The 22,532-nt window shown below is 47.2% G+C and overlaps 1 protein-coding gene and 1 pseudogene across 1 annotated transcript; one reads left to right on the top strand and one right to left on the bottom strand.

Moving 5' to 3' along the window:
• The first annotated feature begins 1,928 nt into the window (after window positions 1-1,928).
• On the top strand, window positions 1,929-4,663 carry LOC129009152 (PRAME family member 1-like; annotated as a pseudogene).
• Window positions 4,664-15,487: 10,824 nt separating this feature from the next.
• LOC129007475 (PRAME family member 5-like) lies at window positions 15,488-22,298 on the bottom strand. The gene is made up of 4 exons (XM_054438438.1): window positions 22,252-22,298; window positions 19,050-19,358; window positions 17,812-18,390; window positions 15,488-16,052 (listed from the first exon to the last, which is right to left on the bottom strand). Exons 2-4 carry the CDS (start codon window positions 19,334-19,336, stop codon window positions 15,488-15,490), a joined length of 1,431 nt encoding a protein of 476 aa, XP_054294413.1. The 5' UTR covers window positions 19,337-19,358; window positions 22,252-22,298.
• Window positions 22,299-22,532: the final 234 nt, after the last annotated feature.

The following is a 22,532-nucleotide window of genomic DNA, read 5'->3' as shown; positions in this document are numbered from 1 at the left end:
TTTACTCTCTTCTTGATTCTTTCACATTCATAAATGTGTATCCAATTCAATCAATTAGAAGAAAGATGAAAACTCAATCAGAATTAACTGGGTGGAACTTCAGGATCCCATCAGGTGTCACTTTCTGATTGGAAGCTGGTGATTGAGAATGGAAGGGTGGGGTTAGAAAGGTCCGTAAAATCTCCTGAGGGTACACAGAAGAGACACACAGCCCGGGTGCCTGGAGCTACTGCTTGGTTCTCTGAGACGTCCCAGCACCCTTCAAACTCAGTCCAGATCTGGTAAGGCACCACCTTCTTAGGCTCATGCCCATCTGATCTGCAGCCAGCCAGTCAGGGATGGCGACATGCATCCCAAGGTGGCACAGAATATTTTCCTGTTTGTTTCATCAGATGAACAGATTTGGGTTTTCATTTTTCCTCTAAATGTAGTTTTGTCTCCATCCATCGAATTGTGATTTGTGCTTGGTTTTCGTCCTTTTAAAATTCTTATCGAAGCAGTTTTCAAAAAAATATTAAAAATTTACAGTTGGATGAATTTTATTTCTTGACACTTGAAGTTATTTGTTTTTGTGCCCTTCAATTACAGTTCATAGACTTGGTGTTATTGTGATTCTCCAAGTGTGCTTTCATTTCCATAAAATACTTAAAGGTATCCCACACACCAATCTCAAGAGTGCAGTTTTGCTCAGATCATGGGATTTATCTTTGCCCCTAGAATCCGCCCAAAAGTGGGTAATTGTGAATATCTTGAAGTGATGTGTATTGGAACTTTCATCTTAGAGGTAGAATGCTCTAGAATAGCATCATATCACTTTTACAGTTTCTGGTAAATTTTTTTTTTTTTTTTTTGAGATGGAGTTTCCCTCTTGTTGCCCAGGGTGGAGTGCCATGGCACGATCTCAGCTCACTGCAACCTCTGCCTCCGGGTTCATGCGATTCTCCTGCCTCAGCCTCTAGAGTAGCTTGGGTTACATGCACTCGCCACCATGCCCAGCTAATTTTTGTATTTTTAGTAGACACAGGGTTTCGCCATGTTGGCCATGCTGATCTCAAACTCCTGACCTCAGGTGATCTGGGGTTCAAGTGATTCTCCTTCCTCTGTCTCCAGAGTAGCTAGGATTACAGTCATGCACCACCACATCTGGCTAATACTTAAATTAATTAGTTAATTTATTAATTTGTTTATTTTTGAGTCAGAGTCTAACTCTGTCACCCAGGCTGGAGTGCAGTAGTGTGATCTCAGCTCACTGCAACCTCTGCCTTCTGGAGTCAAATGATTCTGAATTGTCTTATATTTAATAGAGACAGGGTTTCATTATGTAAGCCAGGCTGTTCTCAAACTCCTGACCTTAAGTGATCTGCCTACCTTGCCCTCCAACAGTGTTGAGATTACAGACATGAGTCACAACACCTGGTCCATTTCTGGTTGAAATTCTTCAAAATTAAAAATAATGGCATCGATTTTAGTGAGTCCCTTTGGTGTTCCCCCAGTATGTTCATGGTGTGAACAGAGAATGTAGGCTGTGTGGGACCACAGGACACTCTCATTCTCATTGCTTCAGGGTGGTAAGTGACAAGGAATTTTTCCTCAAAGAGGTAGCATTAGCTTTCAGGATTTTCAGTGACAGTTTCTGGTGGTTCTGGGATTCAGTGGAGCAATGGATGAAAATTAATGGGCCAGTGGTCTCCTTGACCCCTCCCTCCTTGGTGTTTGGAAGACATTCTTCCTGGTACCAGTAGCAGCAGAAGTATAGGTCTGTGGCCACCAAGTGCAGAGTGGAATTGGGGTAAACTGGTAATTTTTCTACCTCTACCAGAGCAATGATATTGGTCCTAGGAGAAGATGAGGTGATTGTATTTGCCCTGAGAGTGATATGTTTTCCCTGGATTTGTCTTCTAGAGTTTTTTCCTTGCAGATCCATTAGGATGAGCATCCAGGCTCCACCGAGACTCCTGGAGCTGGCGGGGCAGAGCCTGCTGAGAAACCAGGCCTTGGCCATCTCTGCCATGGAGGAGCTGCCCAGGGTGCTCTATCACCCACTCTTCCTGGGGGCCTTCAGCAGGAGACATTTCCAGACTCTGATGGTGATGGTGCAGGCCTGGCCCTTCACCCGCCTCCCTCTGGGATTGCTGATGAAGACGCTTCATCTGGAGACCTTAAAAGCATTGCTGGAAGGGCTTCATCTGCTGCTTACACAGAAGGTTCCCCTCAGGTGTGGTGACCCAGGAGGGCTGGTAGATAGAGCTCAGGTGTCCAGGGAAAGAACAGCAGGGTCAGGTAGAGAAGTAGCCCAAGGGTGGCCCAGAGTCTTCCGATGGTGTTGGCAAGGAAGCTCAGGGAGGCTTTGGCCATTGTCCAGATTCTCAGAGAAAGGACTGCTCACCGTACAGGGTCCACCGTGGGAACAGAAACCTGCTTTTTCCCAGTGGACAGTAAAGGGACTAGAAGTGGGGAGCAGTCTGAATCAAAAGAGAAAAGGGACCAAGAAAAGTCATAAAGAGAACAGGGAGCAATGAGAATGAAAGCAAAGGTCAGGGATGGGTCCTTCTAAATTCTGAGCCTCTCCCTTACTTTACCTACAGGAGGTGGAAACTTCAAGTGCTGGACTTACTGGATGTTGATGAGAATTTCTGGGCTGGATGGCCTGGAGCCTGGGCCCTGTCCTGCTCCCCAGAGACCATGAGTAAGAGGCAGACCCAGAGGACTGTCCAAGGACAGGAGAGCACCAGCCCTTAAAGGTGTTCATAGACGTCTGCCTCAAGGGAATACCCCAAGATGAATGCCTGAGATACCTCTTTCAGTGGGTTTACCAAAGGAGGGGTTTAGTACACCTGTGCTGTAGTAAGTTGGTGAATTATCTAACACTCATTAAATATCTCAGAAGATCATTGAAAATAATCCACCTGAATGGTATTCAGGAGCTGGAAATTCACAACATGTCCTGGCTACGTCTGTTAAGAAAGCTTCATTGTTACCTGAAGGAGATGAAGAATCTTTGCAAACTCGTTTTCTCCAGATGCCATCATTACACGTCGGACAATGACCTCGAGGAATGGTTAGTCACCAAATTCAGCTCTGTGTTCCTCAGGCTGGAACACCTCCGGTTGCTTAAAGTAAAATTGATCACCTTCTTCAGTGGGCACCTGTAACAGCGGATCAGGTGAGAAAGGATCGTACACTTTCTCTGTAGACCACAGCACAGCCTTGTTTTGTTACAGCAAACACTACAAGGCGTGTACTGTGTGCCAGCCAGTGGCAATGTCACAGTGAAGGGGACACCAGAATGTCAACACATTGTCCCATTCAGTGCTCCATGTTCTGGAGTGGCTATCACGGGATCTCTGCAATGAGGGCAGTGGGGTCACCTGGGGTAGAGGCTAGAGAGCCACAACAAGTACAAGCTAGTTAGTGGGGGTTTCAGCTCTACTGGGGGTGCACGTGTGAATTTCTTGTTACAAAGTGTGTTTCAAGTTGATATGATATAAAAGAGGTAATAGAGGAGGGTATGAAAGGAGGGAAAGTGTATCAAAACTGTGCATTTCACAGTAGAAACTCTGTCCTCACCAGCTTAGTGATCAAGAATGATCCTGTCTCTAATTCCCTGTCTGTAAAAGGTTGTTTTGAACCCCAGGAAAGGTAATTGACATGGGAAACATGTGCTTCTTGAATGGAGGGTGAGGGAGTAGGCGTGAGAGTGGAAAAAATGATAGGTGGTTTGCAGATGCAGGCATGTCAGGGAGCCCCTGCCAGCAGGTAGCCCTAGCTGATGACCCTAGACCTTGCTGAGTTGAGTTCTTTGTGCACATCTCCCACTAGGTACCTGTGGCCCAGAGATGAACTTTTCTGCTAAAAGATGAAGAAAAGAGGCTTTAGTGATGTGATTTTGTGGCCTTGAACCAATCACACAAGCAACGGTGAAAGGGCTGAGGCTAAACTGGGACTGCCCCTGAATGATCAGGGTCCTCATCACACAGCAACTTGCATGCCGACCATCATCAGATGATGGGAATAAACTGGTGTTTGGGTGAAGCAGACATTTCCCTTTAAGTCATTCCCCACCACCTTCATCTAACTGGTACCATTGCACAGAACCAACTTCTTGATCTCCACAGGTGCCTCCAGATGCCCTTGGAGAACTTGGAATTAACTTGTGGCTACTATTGGAAGAGGACGTGAAGTGTCTCTCCCAGTACCCAAGCCTCGGCTACCTAAATCATCTGAATCTCAGCTATGTGCTGCTGTTCCGCATCAGTCTTGAACTCCTCAGAGCTCTGCTAGAGAAAGTTGCTGTCACTCTTAAGACCCTCATGTTGGAGGGCTGTCAGATCCACTACTCCCAACTCAGTGCCATCTGAGTCACTGCTCCCAGCTCACCACCTTCTACTTTGGCAGAAATTGCATGTCTATGGACGCCCTGAAGGACCTGCTGTGCCACACCAGTGGGCTGAGCAAGTTAAGCCTGGAGATGGATCCTGCCCCTGAGGAGAGTTTGAATTCCTTGGTTCGTGTCAATTGGGAGATCTTCACCCCACTTCGGGCTGAGCTGATGTGCACACTGAGGGAAGTCAGGCAGCCCAAGAGGATCTTCATTTGTCCCACCCCCTGCCCTTCCTGTGGCTCATCACCATCTGAGGAACTGGAGCTCCATCTTTGCTGCTAGGGAAGGCGTGTCCAGCGGGGTAGATACATCGAAAGTTCTCTTCCAGGCACTTGGACACTAAAATCTAGTATGTAGGTGCAAGTTATTTTTGTTTTTTCTTATTTCCTTTTTAAATAATTCTAAAATTTTATTAAAGAACATTTGAGACAGGGTTTCGCTGTGTTGCCCCAGCTGGTCTCAAACTGCTGGACACATGGGTTTCTCCTGCCCTGGCCTCCTAAAGTTCTAGGATTACTTGCATGAGTGATTGTGACCAGGCCACATGCAACTTAAAGGAAGCACAGAACTCTTTGCTTCAGGCAGGTGTTCAGTACGACGGAAAAAAACATAACAGCAGAGGGCAAGGCTGGAGGAAAATGTTGAGGTGGAGTCAATGAGAGCTTACAGGACCCATGTCCTACAGAGTCAGAAGAGAAGCTAAAGTTCTACAGTGATGAGAATGTTATCCCTGAAGGGATGGTTACCAAGGAATATCAGAAATAAAGAACCTCAATGAAAACTTTCTGGTGTCCTCTGTATTTGATTGACTTGTTTTTGCAATTTATACATCAGAAATCTCTAGTTACTGAGTTACTGATGGAAAAATATCGAAGTACTCTGTTGTCTGTGATTGAGGTTCAGCTGCAAAACATCTAATTCCCACCCATTCTTGTTCTTTGTTTTTTTAAAAAATATATATATATTGCTTTGTCACCCAGGCTGCAGTGCAGTGGTCCCATCTGGGCTCACTGCAATCCTGTCCTTCAGGGCTCAAGTGATTCTCATGCCTCAGCCACTCTAGTAGCTGGAATTGCATGCAAGTGCCACCAAGCCTGCTACTTTTTGTATTTTTAGTAGAGATGGGGTTTTTCCATGTTGAACAGGCTGGTCTTGAGCTCCTGGCTTCCAGTGATCTGCTGACCTTGGCCTCCCAATGTGCTGGGATTATGGGTGTGCCAATGATCTCCACCCATTCTTTACTTCTCTTCAGTCATCTGTTTTTTCCTTACATTTTCGCCTGCAAGGAGCAGCTCATTCGGGCACAAAGGGACGGGCAGAGAGGGGCCCTGAGGAGAAGACGGGCTTGAGGTGGTAGGCGGAGCAGGAGTCAAGCTACAGGGGCCTTTATTGGGAAGCAGAAATGGCACCTAGTTCAATGACCTGGCCAGCTATGGGGCCACTGTGCCCACCCTAACAGTGCCAAGTTCCTGGGTGTCGAAGGGAGGTTCTGTGCTAATCCTCCTGAGGCTGCATTTCCAAGATCTGCTCCCCACAGGGGTGACCACAGAGCCTGACATTCTTCATTGCTGGGTCTGGGGACCATGGTCCACTCCTGGAGGCACCCCACCTTGGCAGAGTTGTGAGCCAGGCCTGTGCCCCATGTTGCTGAGGCAGCCAGTTGTGCCACCCACACCCTCTCATGGCTAAATGGGACCCGCTCCCAGGTCTGGAGCCTCTACAAAGCCTCATCCTCACTCCTCACTGCCTGCTGTTAGCCTGCAATATTCTTAACTAGAGTGCAGTTGGGGCTCAGTAAACCAGACCCAGAAGCATTGGGTTTGTTTTTGCAGGGTTGGCCAGAGCTGCTGTGAACTTGCATCTCACCTGTCACCTCTGTGGGGAAACACAGAGAGAGGGCATAGCTGAGGCTATGTACACTTTGGAGCTGATGGGAGCCTGGGACAAGAGGGAGTCCTGGCCTCCCGAGTTGGCAGGACAGTAGCTCCTGCACTGTGCTCCAAAGGCACAAATGAAGCTGCTTATGTCGCAGTTCCAACTAAGGTCCCCCAGTGCTCTCAAGGGCCCAGGAGGTCTCCCCTTCCCCTGCAGCATGGGGGTGTCTGCTCCCACTGTGTGGTCCCCCCTGGCATGTGCTCTAATTTTGCAGCAGGGTTGGGGTCATTCCTGTATGCCATCACAACCCAGGTGACTGTGTGCTTGCTAGGGTTAGTGCTGATGCACCGTCCCCCTGCTGTCTTGAACACTCTGGGCTTTGGGCCCTGATGAGCATGGGAGGGAGGCTGAGAGGGGCCTGAGGACAGATCAGTGCTGGCCTTTGGATGCTCCTTGGTGCAAGTGACCTTGGCGCCATGGGTGGTGGTGGAAGGCAGACAGACTTCTGGATGGGAAGACGAGGGTACCTGGTGAGGCTCTACCTTGTGATCAAGGAGGGCTGAAGCCTGTGGGCTGGGCCACCAGTGCTATGGACCACAGTGTGAACATGTGGTGCCTTTTCTGTGCTTGCCAATGGCTATCTATGACCCAAGCAGCACATACTTCCTTCCCCATGATGCCCTAAAAGCCCCAGACTCAGGGAGATCATCAGGATGAGAAGTGGCAGAGAGAAACTACCCACTATTGGGATGATTTTCCTGCAGAGACAAGCAATCCACTCTGGGGCCTTTTCTCTACTGAGAGCTGTGGAGATGATGAGATAACTTAACTGGAGAGAGCAGCAGCCACTTCAGGGCCTCCTCCCTACTGAGAACTGTGGTGATGATGGAACAACCTGCCAGGACAGAGGGGCCACCACCACAGGACCTCCTCTCTGCTCAGGGCTGAACACTCATCAGGACACCCTGGCTGCAGAAAGAAGCTACTCACTGTGGGTCTCTGAGTTGTTCTATTGCTCAGTAAGTCTCCTCTTTATCTTGCTCACCCTCCACTTGTCTGCATATTTCATTCTTCCTGGTCACAGGACAAGAACTTGGGACCCACCTAATGGTAGGGCTAAAAGAGCAGTAACACAAACAAAGCTGAACCATGCCCCTTGCTCACCAAGTTGTAGGTGAAGAGAAAAAGAGAAGAGCTACTACTGGAGCTCTTCCAGGAGCCCAGTTGTGGGAGCTTCCTGAGCCAGGTCTGTGACTCCCTTTTCGGGGTCCTGTAGTTCCTGGCATTTCCAAGCTTTCAGACACCATTGTGTACTCCAGGCACAAACATGGAAGCTGCTTGTGCTGTGTCTGGTTCATTTGCAGCCTTGCAAAAATCTGGCACCTGTGCTGGCACCTGGAGCTGCCTGCCCCACTGCTGCAGGAGCCAGTGACTGTCCAAAGTGGCCAGACCCCCTGCTCACTCACATACCCCTCACTGCTCCAAACCTGACCTGCCCTTAATAGGCATGTGATCCAGGCCAGAAGCATGAGCCAAGCATAGTCTACCAGGCTGAGTGGGTAGAACAATCCCAGTGAACCCCATCAAAACTCCAGCAAAGTTGCCCCCAGCCATAGAGGTTTCTAGCCAGAAAAGTCACATCCCAAGTATTTCATAAGAGAAAATTACTTAAACACAAAGAAAGAAAATAAGAAAAGAAGGATGGAAGAGAGAAATCTCTAACCAACCAGAAAACATGGAATGAAATGGGAGTACTAAGCCTTTATCAATAATAACAATGAATACAATTTATCTCAGTTCTGCAAGTGAAAGGCTGAGTCATTGAATGAGTCAAAGAACAAGACCCTACTATATGCTGTTTTCCAGAAACTCACTTCACCTCTAAGGATACATGTAGTCTGAAAGTGAAGGGGTAGAAAAAGATATTCCATGTAACACACCTGTATTTCCAGCTAAGTGGAAGGCTGAAATGGGAGGATCGCTTCAGCCTGAGAGGTCAAGGCTGCACTGAGCTGAGATTGCACCACTGAACACCATCCTTAGAAACAGAGCGAGGCTCTGTCTTTCAAAAGAAGAAGAAAGAAAAGAAAAGCAAAAAAGATGGCTCTTCACGTTTTATGCTGCACAGTCATTTTTTTCTGATCTGCAGTGCAGTGCCAAGCCAGGTGTATTCTGTGGAGCTCACTTCACAGCTGTCTTGCTTCTTGTTTATCCTCAGTAGCATCCAGAATAGTAGCTGGCACATTGCAGGCACTCAGTCGAAGGTTTTTTGTCTGTTTGTTTCATGTTTTTTGGTCTTTTTTTTTTTGTTTTTTTTTTTTTGAGACAGAGTTTCGCTCTTGTTGCCTACCCAGGCTGGAGTGTGATGGCACTAGCTCATCTCACTGCAACCTCCACCTCCCCAGTTCAAGTGATTCTCCTGCCACCACGCCCAACTAATAGGAAGGGGAGGCACTGGACGTTAAGAGTGTCAAATGTGCCAAAATCTTCTCTGTGGTTTTTCCCGAGTCTCCCCCTCCAGGATTTTTAGGGACACCTAAAAATCCTCAGCCCTGGACAATGCAAGATTTTTTTGACTGAGGACCACTGTGCTCCTTCCAGATCCACAGGAAAGTGCCAGGCAGCCCGATAGGCCCTGGTTTGACCTTCACCTGGTTGGCAGGAGTAGATATGCGGTCACTTGGATGACAGGGACTCCAGTCTAGATCCCATTCTACCTCATTCCCTCCTGCAAATTTCAATCCTCACGGTCCTATGAGGCTGTGGCAAGTGCAGAGACAGAACTGCACCATATCCAACGTGGCTCTCTTCCTCTGACCTCACGCCAAGGCTCCCTCCCTGACATGTCCTTTGTCTTTGCATCCAGGGTGGATGTTTGCCACTGACTCTCTGTCCCCATGTCTCCCTGCTAGAATGACTCTCTGCCCCTGGAGTGAGATGGGGCAGCCACTGGAACCTCATGTGGACCAGGGCAAAATCAAAGGGCCTTGGAAACTCACAGCCGCACATCAAGACACAGGTCCTTTGAGGATCTCAGACACAAGTCCATAGCTTATCAGTGATGTGGCTCTGTGAAAGCCAGATAAGCAGGCCCCCTACTCTGCTGCCATCTCTCTCCTCTGCACTTACTCTGGCCCCTATCAGCTGTTCTGAACCATTCCCTTTCTGGACCCTGTTCTTTTCCTTAGTCCCCCTGGCTCCACCCAGCCTGCAGTGAGTTCCCAGACCTCCCCCACCCCAGGCTGCTATAAGCACCTTCCTAGGCATCTACTCTCTGCTCTCAGAGTGAGCTTCTCCTCAGATCTTTATTGGAGAAAAAAAGAGAGGCAGCCCCTGGTCTTGGAAAAGACGCTCACAAATGCAACCTGGAATGAGACCCTGTTGAGGACCGGAGGAGTCCAGCAAGGCTTGAACAGTGATTTCTTCTGTTAGAAACATGGAGAGGGCAAACCCCACAGGCAAAGAAAGCCCTGACTTGGAAACAGATTTACTGCATTCCAGGTGCAGCCTCATCAGCTCTAAGGCTTGGCAAGGGGATCCTGGAAGGGATGGCACCTGTACCGGGACCTGTCCCAAGCTCTGCCAACAGCCTGGCACTTCTAGGAAAACCAGAGGAGTCAGCTCTTCCTGTGCAAGGCAGACAAAGTTCCCCTCCATTGGTCCTGGGTGCCTCTTTAGGTCCAGAATAGCAGCTGAGGAGCTCCCTGCTTTGTACCTTGCTGAGTGCACCCAAATAGCTCAGTAGAATTTGGGGAGAATGTATGAGTCACTGCTGATTCCAGGGAGAGTGTCTCTTAGCATTGTTTGTGGCCATACTCCTGGGTTCAGGAGAGATCGGCTGACATTTCCAGGAAGCAGAGGACTCACCTTCTCCAACAGCTCAGGTTGGGGGAGGAAAATGGAAGTTCAGAAATATTTTAGAGACCCGAATGAAAAGCCTGGAGAAGCTTTGGAATCCCAGTAGAAATTCTGTGAGTGGAATTGAGGTCAGGCCATCCCTTCAGATGGGATCCAAAGGCTGCTCTGACCTGGACAGCAGAAGAGCACCTTCAAAGCACAGGCAACCAGAACATGGTAGAAAGACCCCCCAGAGTGCAGGATTGTTGCTGGTGTCCTGGGGATGGTGCAGGATTCCCCCAAGGGGTTCGTTTCTCTCCCAAATTCTGCAGATACAGAGCTTCCACCATCCATGCTTCCAGATTGAAAAGTCTCCCTCCTTATGTCTGACCACACTGCTCCTCTCTGGGCTCTGCCCCAGCTCACACACTCAGATTCAATCTTCCCAAGCTGGTATTCTGAGGGAAGCCCAACATGTTTGTGAGTAATGATGCTTCACCTTCGAGTAGGAGCCAAGACTGTATCTGCCCTCTCTGCCCTCAAAGACACTGTGATGCTTTATGAGTCTGCATTATCTCTTTTGTAGTTACATTGTTTTTAATTTTTAAACTCAATCTAGAAGGAAGTCTTTCAATCCTTTTGTCTAGATGCCCTCAAAATACCTGCCATGTTTTATATTGTCTTGGTTCCCTCCCAGGGTCCCATTAGAACACTGAGTCCCGTCCAGCCCAGCCCCCACCTCACTTTGTAATGTAGGCCTGATTTCTTTCAATGATGCGTTGACCTTAACCTTGAGATAAATTACACCCTCAGGAGTTCCTGTCTTCCACCTGAATGGGCATATGATCTACCATATTAGGTGGCATAAAACCCATGTGACCAGTGGATACACTGAGATTTTTATTGTGTTTTTTAGGGATGACATCACTGTCTTCTTAAAGCTATTTTGACTCTGAAAAGTTTTGATACTTTTGATGTAGTCAAAGGTTCTCCAATAAAGATGCCATATTATATATATATATATATTTTTTTTCTAATGTCTGAAACAGATTTAATCCTTCCCTGTATCACTATGAAGGTCACATATTAGTCAAACTTTACCAGTGTTTATGGAATAAGTGAATAAATGAGTTTTAGCCCATCACCCTATTATTAATTCTTTCACTTTCATAAATCCATATCTAGTTTAATCACTTAATAAGAAGAAAGTTGAGAACTCAATCAGGGTTAACAGGGTGGAAGTTCAGGATCTAGTCGGATGTCATTTTTAGATTGGAAGTTGGTAATCGAGAAGGGGGGTTGTGGTCAGAAAGGTCAATAAAACTCCTGAAGATGCACAGAAGAGACCCAAAGCCCTGGCTCCTGGAGCTACTGCTTGATTCTGGCAGAGGCCCCAGCACCCTGCAAAGTGAGTCCAGATCTGCCAAGTCACCGCTTATTAGGGATGTGCCCATTTGATCTGATGTTCTGTATAGCTCGTCATACAAAAGTCTGGAAGACACTAGCACATACACTGTGAAGAGAAGTCACAGATAAGGGGAAGATTATAGAAAACCTTTGCTCTGTGTTTTTGGAATCTTTTGCATTGAGAGTTCTGTCCAGAGAAGGGAAAAAGGAGGAAAAACAAAAGAAGTTCGCCCACATGTACCTCTATGTACCTCTTACCATGCTGGACTTTCTTTAGTTTTCTTTTCTTTTCTTTTCTTATTTTTTGATATGGTGTCTCGCTCTGCCATCCAGGCGGGAGTGCAGTGGCATGATCTTTGATCACTGCAACCTCCACCTCCTGGGTTCAAGCAATTCTCCTCCCTCAGCCTCCCCAGTAGTTAGGACTATAGGTACGTGCCACCATGCCCAGTTAATTTTTGTATTTTTAATAGAGACAAGGTTTCACCATGTTGGCCAGACTGGTCTCGAACTCCTGACCTGAAGTGATCCATGATCCTCAGTCTCCCAAAGTGCTGGGGTTACAGATATAAGCCACTGTGCTGGGCCAATTGCTGGACTCTCATGACACACATGGATTAGCCACAGTATCACAAAGTCCATTTTTTTCCATAATCCAATTTATTTATATTATTGGTAGCCAGCTAATGTTGACATCTCCAAGTGAGCAATTTAGTGGCTATTCCCATGACAAACATTTCCATGCATCACATGCTCAACAGCATTTGCTCCTGGGTTCAAGAGATTCTCCTGCCTCAGCCTCCTGACTATCTGGGATTACAGGCACCCATCACCACGCCAGGCTAATTTTTGTATTTTTAGAAGAGATGGGGTTTCATCATGTTGGCCAGGCTGGTCTCGACCTCCTGACCTCATGATCTGCCTGCCTCAGCCTCCCAAAGTGTTGGGATTACAGGCATGACCCACCGTGCCTGGCCATTAACCATTCTTAAAATATCACATTGCATTATTTAAAAGTTTTATATCTTTCATATACGTAAATTACAACACAAACATTTATACTCAACTAGTATTTACATTATAGTAAATTGTCTTTTCTTGCTCTGTCACCCAGGCTGGAGTGCAGTGGCACAATCTCAGCTCACTGGAAGCTCCGCCTCCCAGGTTCAAGTGATTGTCCTGCCTCAGCCTCCTGAATACCTGGGATTATAGGCGAATGCCACCATGCCCGGCTAATTTTTTGTATTTTTAGTAGAGATGGGGTTTCACCATGTTGGCGAGGCTGGTCTCAAAATCCTGACCTGAAGTGATCTGCCCACCTCAGCCTCCCAAAGTGCTGGGATTACAGGAGTGAGACACCATGTCTGGCCATGATAATAAATTTCATTTTATTTTAATATTATTATTTTTTTGAGACAGAGTTTCACTACTGTTGCCCAGGCTGGAGTGTAACTGAACTCACCACAACTTCCACTTCCCAGGTTCAAGCGATTCTCCTGCCTCAGCCTCCCGAGTAGCTGCAATTACAGACATGTGCCACCACGCCTGCTAATTTTTTGTATTTTAAGTAGAGAAGGAGTTTCTTCATGTTGGTCAGGCTGGTCTCAAACTCCCGATCTCAGGTGATCCACCTGCCTCAGCCTCCCAAACTGCTGGGATTCCAGGCATGAGCCACCGTGCCTGGCTCATAATAGTAAATTTTTAAAAATACCATAAAATATAATCCTCACAACACTAAATTACACCACCTGGTTTGATCCAACAGCAGATGGCACCCGAGATGTATGGATTGGAAATTTTGATCTTCTTAGGAATGAATCTGGTCCTGAACTGCCCACCCTGCACCCTGCTGGCTCCTGGGGCTCTGCTCTTTGGGGGAATCATGATGAAATTGTGGCAGAGAGTAGAAGCTGAGCCCCACTGCATGCCCTGGGTTCTTGTTGCCTCCCTGTTATCAGGAATAGGAGGTGAGATTGAAAGATGAAAAATGCTGGGACTTCTGCTGAGAAGAGAAAAAAGAACAAGATGTATTGATCTTACTGTATGCCAGGCCCCATGCCAAGCCCTAAACATGAACCATCTTATTGGATCCTACCAGGGTCCTATAAGCCATTGGACATCATCATCCTTATTTTACAGGAACCTGAGGCTCTTGGCTAAGATCCCTGACAGCAACACCAGCCCCTGAGTCCTTAGCAGGATCTTTCACTTGGGTGCCCATTATGCAGGCTTCCTCAGCACAGGGAAGGTCACTCATCACCCAAAGGCACTTGATCGTTATCCACCCTTTGATGATGTGAGACTCCAGAACATGCTGCACTAGTCTCTTCCTTGATAGGGAGAGAGGGGAGGTGCTATGAGAAAATCTCTCATCCATCTGACTTAGCTCCCAAGTAAGATGTAACTTTTTAAATGTCAGATGGAAATATTTAAAAAGTGTTACATACCTGTGTAGTTTTAGTATTTTACTTAAAGGGAATGTGGCTTTCTTTACCGGCTACAACCAGTTTAATTCAAGAAGGGCTGCTAGTCATCAGGGGAATAAGCAAAGGTAGGTGCCATCCGGAAGCGCCAGCTAATACACAATATGGACATCCCCTTCCAGGGCAGTGGGAAGAGATTGGCTACTTGTGCAGCGAAGTTGACATCCACCAACTAAGACTTTTGGAACCATGTGGAGAATCACAAGGAGTGGGCAGGGTCTCAGCATCTGGCTAGCAGTGAAAGACCCTGAGAAGAAGGTGCTTTCCATGTGGATTGGCTCACTGTTCCTGCCCACTAATGTTCCAGGCCCTTGGTGTCCACGTAGTGTGTATTAACCCACTGAACAGCCACAGAAACCAGCAAAGAGGTAACAGACATCTAAAGAAGTGAAGAACTGGAGGAGGCCAAGCGTGGTGGCCCACACCTATACTCCCTGCACTTTGGGAGGCCAAGACAGGAGAATCACAAGCTCAGCAGTTACAGATCAGCCTGGGCAAGATAGCAAGACCTTGTTGCTACTAAAAAAAAAAAATCCAGGTGTGGTGGCTCACACGCCTGTAGTCCTAGCTACTCAGGAGGCTGAGGTGGGAGGATTGCTTGAACCCAGGAAATTGAGGCTGCAGTGAGCTATGATTGTGCCACTGCACTCTAGCCTGGGTGACAGAAGGAGACCTTTAAAAAACAAACCAAAAAAGAGCTGGACACAGTGGCTCACACCTGTAATCCCAGCACTTTGGTAGGCCGACTTGCATGGATCACCCGAAGTCAGGAGTTTGAGACCAGCCTGACCAACATAGTGAGGAAACCCTGTCTCTACTAAAAATACAAAAATTAGCTGGGCATGGTGGCGCATGCCTGTAATCCCAGCTACTTGGGAGGCTGAGGCAGGAGAATCATTTAAACCTGAGGTGGCAGTTGCAGTCAGCTGAGATGGCACCATTGCACTCTACACCCCAGCCTGGGCAACAAGAGTGAAACTCTGTCTCAAATAAAAGAATGGGAGGAAACTGATTAAAATAACCAAATTTCATTTAAATGCCTTGATTTTCTTGGGCTGCATCTTATTGATTGGGCAACTCAGTGCCTTTTGTTTTTTCCATCAATACCTGAAGATTCCTGAGGCTTAAGCTGGAAAACAGGTTACTTGATAATAGAGGGCACCAGACAGTTTCCACTCAGTTTCCCTTTATTTCTGATTGTTTCTTTACAACCATCCATGCAAGGGGAACTCCCTCATGTATTCTCAAGCCTGAATTCCATTCTGGACATTCAGATTCCCATTTTCAACTGTACAGGACACAGGTCCCCAAAGTCCCAATGAATCCAGGTCAACATTTCCCCTAAGTCTGGCCCCTGCTTGATCACCTTTCCTTTCCCATTTTCAGAGCCTGTGTCTGAAACGATGGGTTCTGTGCTCCCTTTAGGATGTACCTAAGACCTGGGTTTTAGTTTCCAAGTGTCCAGAAGAAAGTGCTTGACAAATCCATCCAAATAGGCAGGTATTCAACAGCAGCGATGATCTGACGACTCCAGGTCATAAAATGACCTGTTGCCGCAGTGAGGGCAGTAGTCAGTACAGAACAAGATCCTCTTAGGGTGCCTTAAGTCCCTCAGTCTCTTCATCAGCTCAGCCTTAAGTTGGGCAAATCTGCTCCAGCAGAGAGTACCATCAGCATCATAACTCTCCCGTGGGGCAGGATACAGCTGCGTGCATAAGTTGTTGAGTCTGATTGTGTGGCACAGCAGGTTCTCCAGGGTGGCCATGGAGATGGGATTTCCACAGAAGCTGAAGGCAGTGAGCTCAAAGCAGCGGCTCAGGGCAGGCAGGATGGCATTGACTTGGGAGTCTATGATGCCACAGTCATCTAAGTCCAGGTACTCAAGGGTGGCTGCAACTTTTTCTAGCAGAACTTGGAGAGGCACAAGACTGAAATTGGCCAGTCTGATGCCACTCAGGTCCAGGGTCTTTAGCTGACTGATGCTCAGGCTCTGGGACAGATGTCTCAAGTCTGATTCCAAAAGCACACAGTTAGTTATTGTGAGGATCTTTAATGAGGTCTTTAGACAGCTGGGGAGAGAGAGCAAGAAGTTAGTTCTGGGGAATCATAAGGGTGAGTGGAGGGCGGTGGCAAATGACTTCAAAGTGATGGAAGGAGACCATTTTGCCCAAGTCCAGGATCATTCTGATGGTCTGATGGTCAGCACTTCAGATTCAGCATGACGAAGAGCTTTGCCATTGAGATCAGTTCCACTTTAGGCCCCATGCGGTATCTCACTCCTGCAATCCCAGAACACTGGGAGGCTGAGACTGGTGGATTACTTGAGATCTGGAGTTTGAGACCAGCCTAGCGATCATGGCAAAACCCACCTCTACTAAATATGCAAACATTAGCCAGGTGTGGTGGTGGGTGCCTGCAACTCCAGCTACTTGGGAGGCTGAGGCAGTAGAATCACTGGAACCCAGGAGGTGCAGGTTGCAGTGAGCAGAGAACATGCCACTGCACTCCAGCCTGGGTGACAGAGGGAGATTTTGTATCAAAACAAAAAGCAAAAAAAAAAAAAAGAGAAAAATAATTCCATTTGAGGCTGAGTCTTTTCACCATCATTTACAGCAATGGATCAAGTTCACAGAATCCCTAAAGCTCCCTTTCCTCATCTGTCAGGCAGAAAACCACATCTCTGGGCCACAGGAGCCCAGTGGAGATGCAGGCATAAAGGACAAATCCAGGCAGGATCCTGCAACATCAGCTAGGGTGAGCGGGCTGCAGGCTTCCCTGACATGCTTGTATCATTGGCAAGCAATCTATCACTTTCACCATTCTTTGTGCCTACTCCTTGACCCTCTGTTTCAGAATCATGCATTTCCTAGGTAATTAATTTAGCTGGAGCTCAAAACAACCTATTAAAACAGGGAATTAGAGATGGGATCATTCATGTTCACCAAGCTGTGGGGCACAAAGCTTATATTCTGAAATGTGCAGGTTTGCTGAGCATTCCCCCCTTCAGTGCCCACTTCACTTCCCTACTTCCCATCATCTTCTTAAAAATTAGCTTTTTGGCTGGGCGCGGTGGCTCATGCCTATAATCCCAGCACTTTGGGAGGCTGAGGCGAGTGGACCACCTGAGGTCAGGAGTTGGAGAATAGCCTGGCCAACATGGTGAAACCCTGTCTTTACTTAAAATATAAAAAGTAGATAGGTGTGGTGGCTCATGCTTGTAATCCCAGGTACTCGGGAGGCTGAGGCAGGAGAATCGCTTGAACCTGGGAGGCAGAGGTTGAAGTGAGCTGAGATGGCACAACTGCACTCTAGCCTGGACAATCAAAGTGAAACTCCATCTCAAAAAAACAGTTATGTTGTTTGTTATTGTTATTATTTATTCATTTCTGACAGGGGTCTTGCTCTGTTACCCAGACTGGTCTTAAACTCCTAGGCTCAAGTTATCCTCTTGCCTCAGACTCCCAAAGTGCTAGGATTACAGGCATGAGCCACCATCCCTGGCCTAGTTTTCATCATCTTAACTTAGACACACGTCCTCAGGAAGAATTCAGAAAGGCACCCTCATTAGATCTGAACCCCCCAGTAGCTAGCTTCCTAGCATGGCAGCCTCTCTATAGCATCTCCACTAGCTGATCCCTCTGTCTCTATTGAGATGCTTGCATGATAACCATTTCAGGACAGGGCCGCCAACAGGGCAATGCATGGACATGCTAGTGTTCCCTTCACTGTTACATCCTCATAGGCTGGCTCACAGTAGATGCCCACTAGCGTTTACTGTAACATAGGCTCTGCTGTGGTCTACAGAGAAAGCTCACCACCCTCCCTCACCTGAGCAGCTGGTCCAGGTGGCCTTCGAGGAAAGAAACAGAGTTCATATAAAGCTTTTGGAGGTAGTGCAGCTTGAGGAACTGAGTTGTGAACTGGGTAACAAACTCCTTCTGTTTTGGGTAAACATAGTGAGAGACATCCATGTGGGAGAGATAAAGCTTCTGAAGATTCCTCATTTGGCCCAGGTATGGGGTAAACTGTGTCAGGATGGGCAGTATCCAATTGCAATTCACTTCCACCTCCTGGATACAGTCTAGGTTCACCATTTTCAGGATGCTTCTGATGTTGTGGAAGGGCATTCCCAAAATTTTCAGCTTCTTACAGCACAGGTGTAGTACATCTTTCCTCTGCTTGACCCACAGAAGGAGGCAGGTGAGGTATTCATCCAGAATCATGTTCTTGAGGCAAAGATCTATGAAGACAGTCAAGGGCTGCTGTTCTCTCATCCTTGGACAGTCTGGCACTGGTTTTCTGTTCCTCATGGCATTGGGGAAGCACCCATGGGCCATGGCTTCAGACCAAACCATCCAGAAGTTCTCACTGACTTCCTGTAAATCCAGCACTTGAAGTTTCCACCTCCTGTGGGAAAATAGAGGTGAGGCTGAGAATTCAAGGACTTACTTCTGAACTTAAACTCCACATCCTGGATAGCAGCTGCTCCCTTTGCTGCTGCTTCTCCCTCTCTCTGACTGTTCTGCACCCTGTTTTCCCCTTGGATCCTGCCCGGTTCCACTTTTTTATTTGAGATGAAGTTTCCCACTGTCTCCCCAGCTGGAGTGCAGTGATGTGATCTTGGCTCACTGCAACCTCCACCTCCCAGGTTCAAATGATTCTCCTGCCTCAACTTCACAAGTGTCTGGGATTACAGGAGTCCACCACCATGCCCAGCAAATTTTTGTATTTTTAGTAGAGTCGGGGTTTACCATGTTGGACAGGCTGGTCTGAAACTCTTGACCTCGGCCTCCCAAAGTGATGAGATTACACTGTGAGCCACTGTGCCCGGCCCAGTTCTCACTTTTCGTGGCGCCTTTCAGTGCCACTAGAGGGGAGGTTCCTGTTACCTCCATGGACCCTGGGTGGTGAGCAGTCCTTTCCCTGAGGAGCTGGGGAATGGCCAAGGCCTTTCTGAGCTTTCTTACCAGCGTCATCCCCTCTTGGGCCTCCCCACTTCTAATGACCCAGCTGTTCCTTCTCTGGACACCTGGGCCCTCCCCACCAGCCCACCTGGCCCACCTCACCTGATATGAACCCCATGGGTAAACAGTGCATCAAGCCCATCGAGCACAGCTTGGAAGGTCTCCAGACAAGCCATCTTTATCAGAGGCCTCAGAGGGAGGCGGCGGAAGGGCCAGGCCTGCACCATCAGCTTCAGGGCCTCACAGTGTCTCCTGTTGAAGGCCTCCATGAACAGTGGGGGGAAAAGTTCCATGGGCAGCTCCTCCAGGGTAGAGATGGTCAAGACCTGGTCCCTCAGCAGATTCTGCACTGCTAGCTCCAGAAGTCTGGGTGGAGCCCGGATGCTCATCTTCACCAATCTGCAAGGAAAAGTTCCACAGGACAAGTCCAGAGAAAAGGCATCACTCTCAGGCCAAGCCCATGCAATCTCATCTTCTCCTATGGCCAAAGTCACTGCTCTGGCAGTGGGGAAAGAGCCCTCGGTTTACTCCAATTCTACTCTGTACTCAGTGGCCACAAAGCCAGGCTTCTGCCTCTGCTGCATCAGCATAAGGATCTACCAAGCAGTGAGAAGGCAGGACCACCACTAGCCCTTCCTTTCTATCCAGTGCTCCATCCAGTGAATAGTGAATATGGAGGAACCTGAAAGCTAATCCCTCCCAACTTTGGGGAAATTTCTAATTACTCAAGGTTCTAAAACAATGGGAATGGAAGAGTCACAAGCCTACATGCCTACATTTTCTGTTCCTACAAATAAGCTGGCTGGGAACACTCATGGGGCATCCCTAGAACTGGTTCTATTTGTTTTCTTTTCATTATTTAAGCTTTCTTTCTCTTTCTCTCTTCCTTCTTTCCTTCTTTCCCTCTCTCCCTCCCTTCTTTCTTTTTTTCCCTCCCTTCTTCCTTCCTTCCTTTCTTTCTTTCTCTTTCTTTCTTTCCTTCCTTTTTTCCTTCCCTTTCTTTCTTTCTCTTTCTTTCTTTCTTTTTTCTTTCTTTCTTTCTTTTTCTTTCTTTCTTTCTTTTTCTTTCCTTCCTTCCTTCCTTCCTTCCTTCCTTTCTTCCTTCCTTCCTTCCTTCCTTTCTTCCTTCTCTCTCTCCCTCCCTCCCTTCTTTCTTTCTTTCTTCCTCTCTCTCTCTTTCTTTCTGACAGCATCTTGCTCTGTCACCCAGGCTGGAGTGCAGTGCTGTGATCTCTGCTCAGTGCAGCTTTGACCTCCCAGGCTCAAAGGATTCTTCCACCTCAGCCTCTCGAGTAGCTGGGACCATGGGCAGGCATCACCATGCCCAACTAATCTTTTATTTTTTGACTTTTTGTAAAGACAGTGGGTTTCACTATGTTGTCCAGGCTGGTCTTGAACTCCTAGACTGAAACAATCCACCCACCTTGGCCTTCCAAAGTGCTGGGATTCCAGGCATGAGCCTCCACCCCAGTCTCATTATTGAACATTTCAGTGAGAAGCTTTGAAATCTATGTGACAGTGTTATGCATTATTCACAAGACAGATGTTTCCAATACACATCTTTTACACATATTGAAAATGAACCACTTTGGCTGTGCGTGGTGACTTACACCTGTAATCCCAGCACATTGGGAAGCCAAGGAAGGTGGATCATCTGAGGTCAGGAGTTCAAGACCAGCCTGGCGAACATGGTAAAACCCTACCTCTACTAAAATTACAAAAATTAGTCTGGTGCAGTGCTGTGTGCCTGTAGTGCAAGCTACAAGGGAGGCTGAGGCAGGAGGATCACTTGAACCCAGGAGGCAGAAGTTGCAGTGAGCTGACATTATACCACTGCACTCTAGCCTGGGAAATAGGCTAGATTCAAAAAAAAAAAAAAAGAGAGAGAGAGAACTACATTTGATTAGACTTCTTAAGCCCCACCCAGTTAATCCTGAGGTTAACTGATTGAATTAGATATTCATCCATCAAAGTGAAAGATTTAGGGATAGGGTGAAAGTCCAGGACTCATTCACTGATTCACTCCACAAACATGGAGCTTTACTGATATGTGCCTTTCATAGTCCTGAGTGTGAGATAGGGAAGGGTTGAATCTCTTCCTGACATTAGACAGAAAGAAAAAACTTGAGAGTATCTTCGTTGAGGGATCCTTGGCCACATCAAATTTATCAAAATATTTCAGAGTTAAAACAGTTTTACAAAGACAGACATGACAGTCCCTAAGAAAACACAGTAGAAATCTTCATGTATCCAGTGATCACCTGGGTGGTATAATTTACTTGTTTTTGGAGTAGGGGGAGCTGATGCCCAGGCTGGAGTGCAGTGGCACCATCTGGGATCACTGTAACCTCCACTTCCCAGGTTCAAGTGATTCTCATGCTTCAGCCTTCCACGTAGCTGGGATTACAGGCATACACCCCTACACCCATGTCTCCATTCAGGTGGAAGAGTTACAGTGAGGATGTGATTCATTTAAGATTAAGGTCAAAGATCCTCTTTGGTTAAGATTTTTTTTTTCAACAGGGTTTTATTCTGTTGCCCAGGCTGGAGTACAGCAGTGGTGTGAGCATGGCTCACTGCAGCCTCAATCTTCCAGGCTCAAGTAATTCTCCCATCTCAGCCACCATGCCCGGCTAATTAAAAAAAATTTTTTTTGTAGAAGCCGACCACCATTGATTCACAGCTGTAATTCCACCACTTAGGGAGGCCAAGGCAGGTGGATCACTTGAGGTCAGAAGTTCAAGACCAAACTGGCCAGTATGGTGAAACCCCACCTCTACTAAAAATACAAAAATTAGCCAGGCATGGTGGCAGATGGATGTAATACCAGCTACTCAGGAGGCTGAAGCATGAGAATTGCTTGAGCCTGGGAGGTGGAGGTTGCAATGAGTCGAGATCATGCCACTGCACTACAGCCTTGGCAACAGATCAAGTCTCCATCCCCCTTAAAAAACAAGAATATTTGGTAGAGATGCATTTTTGCCTTGTTGCCCAGGTTGGTCTCAAACCCCTGGGCTGAAATGATCCCCCCACCTTGGCCTCCCAAGGTGTTGGGGTTATAGGCATCAGTCACTGCTCCCATCAAGAATTATGAAATAACATAAACCAAAGCACAATCCAATTTTTGAAATAAAGACAAAACTGCATTTAGAGGAAAAAATTCAAAACTTCAAATTGTTCATATGAGGAAAAAAAAACAAAAAACAGGATATAACTCTATGCCATCTTAGGTTGCACTGTCACCATCCCAGACCAGCTGACTGTATGTCACATGGGAGTGTCCTTACAGAAATTAGTGACTTACCAGATCTGGACTCAGTTTGCAGGGTGCTGAGACCACAGGAAGAACAAAGCAGGAACTCCAGGCTTGAAGACTTTGGGTCTTTTCTGTGGGTCTTTAGAAGCTTTTATTTACCTTTCTAATCACAACTCCCACCCACACCCCTCCAAGTATCCACTGCTAGCTTCCAATCAACAAGTGATATCTGATTGGATTTCTGAAGCTCCACCCAGTTAATCCCGATTGGGTTTTGGGCTATCTGCAGATGAATGGATTGTGTCAGATATCCATTCATATCAGATATC

The sequence above is a fragment of the Pongo pygmaeus genome, chromosome 1 (genome assembly GCF_028885625.2).
Source record: "Pongo pygmaeus isolate AG05252 chromosome 1, NHGRI_mPonPyg2-v2.0_pri, whole genome shotgun sequence".
In the NCBI taxonomy this organism is placed as follows: domain Eukaryota; kingdom Metazoa; phylum Chordata; class Mammalia; order Primates; family Hominidae; genus Pongo; species Pongo pygmaeus.
This window is presented reverse-complemented; position numbering and strand designations above follow the sequence as displayed.

Bases quoted from the DNA above. Each gene is read 5' to 3' on its own strand.
- LOC129007475 (XM_054438438.1), bottom strand. From the start codon at position 19,336: ATGAGCATCCGGGCTCCACCCAGACTTCTGGAGCTAGCAGTGCAGAAT. The intron at 18,391-19,049 runs GTGAGGTGGGCC...ATTTTCCCACAG, and splicing joins ACCCATGGGGTTCATATCAG to GAGGTGGAAACTTCAAGTGC. The intron at 16,053-17,811 runs GTGAGGGAGGGT...CTCTCTCCCCAG, and splicing joins CACCTGGACCAGCTGCTCAG to CTGTCTAAAGACCTCATTAA.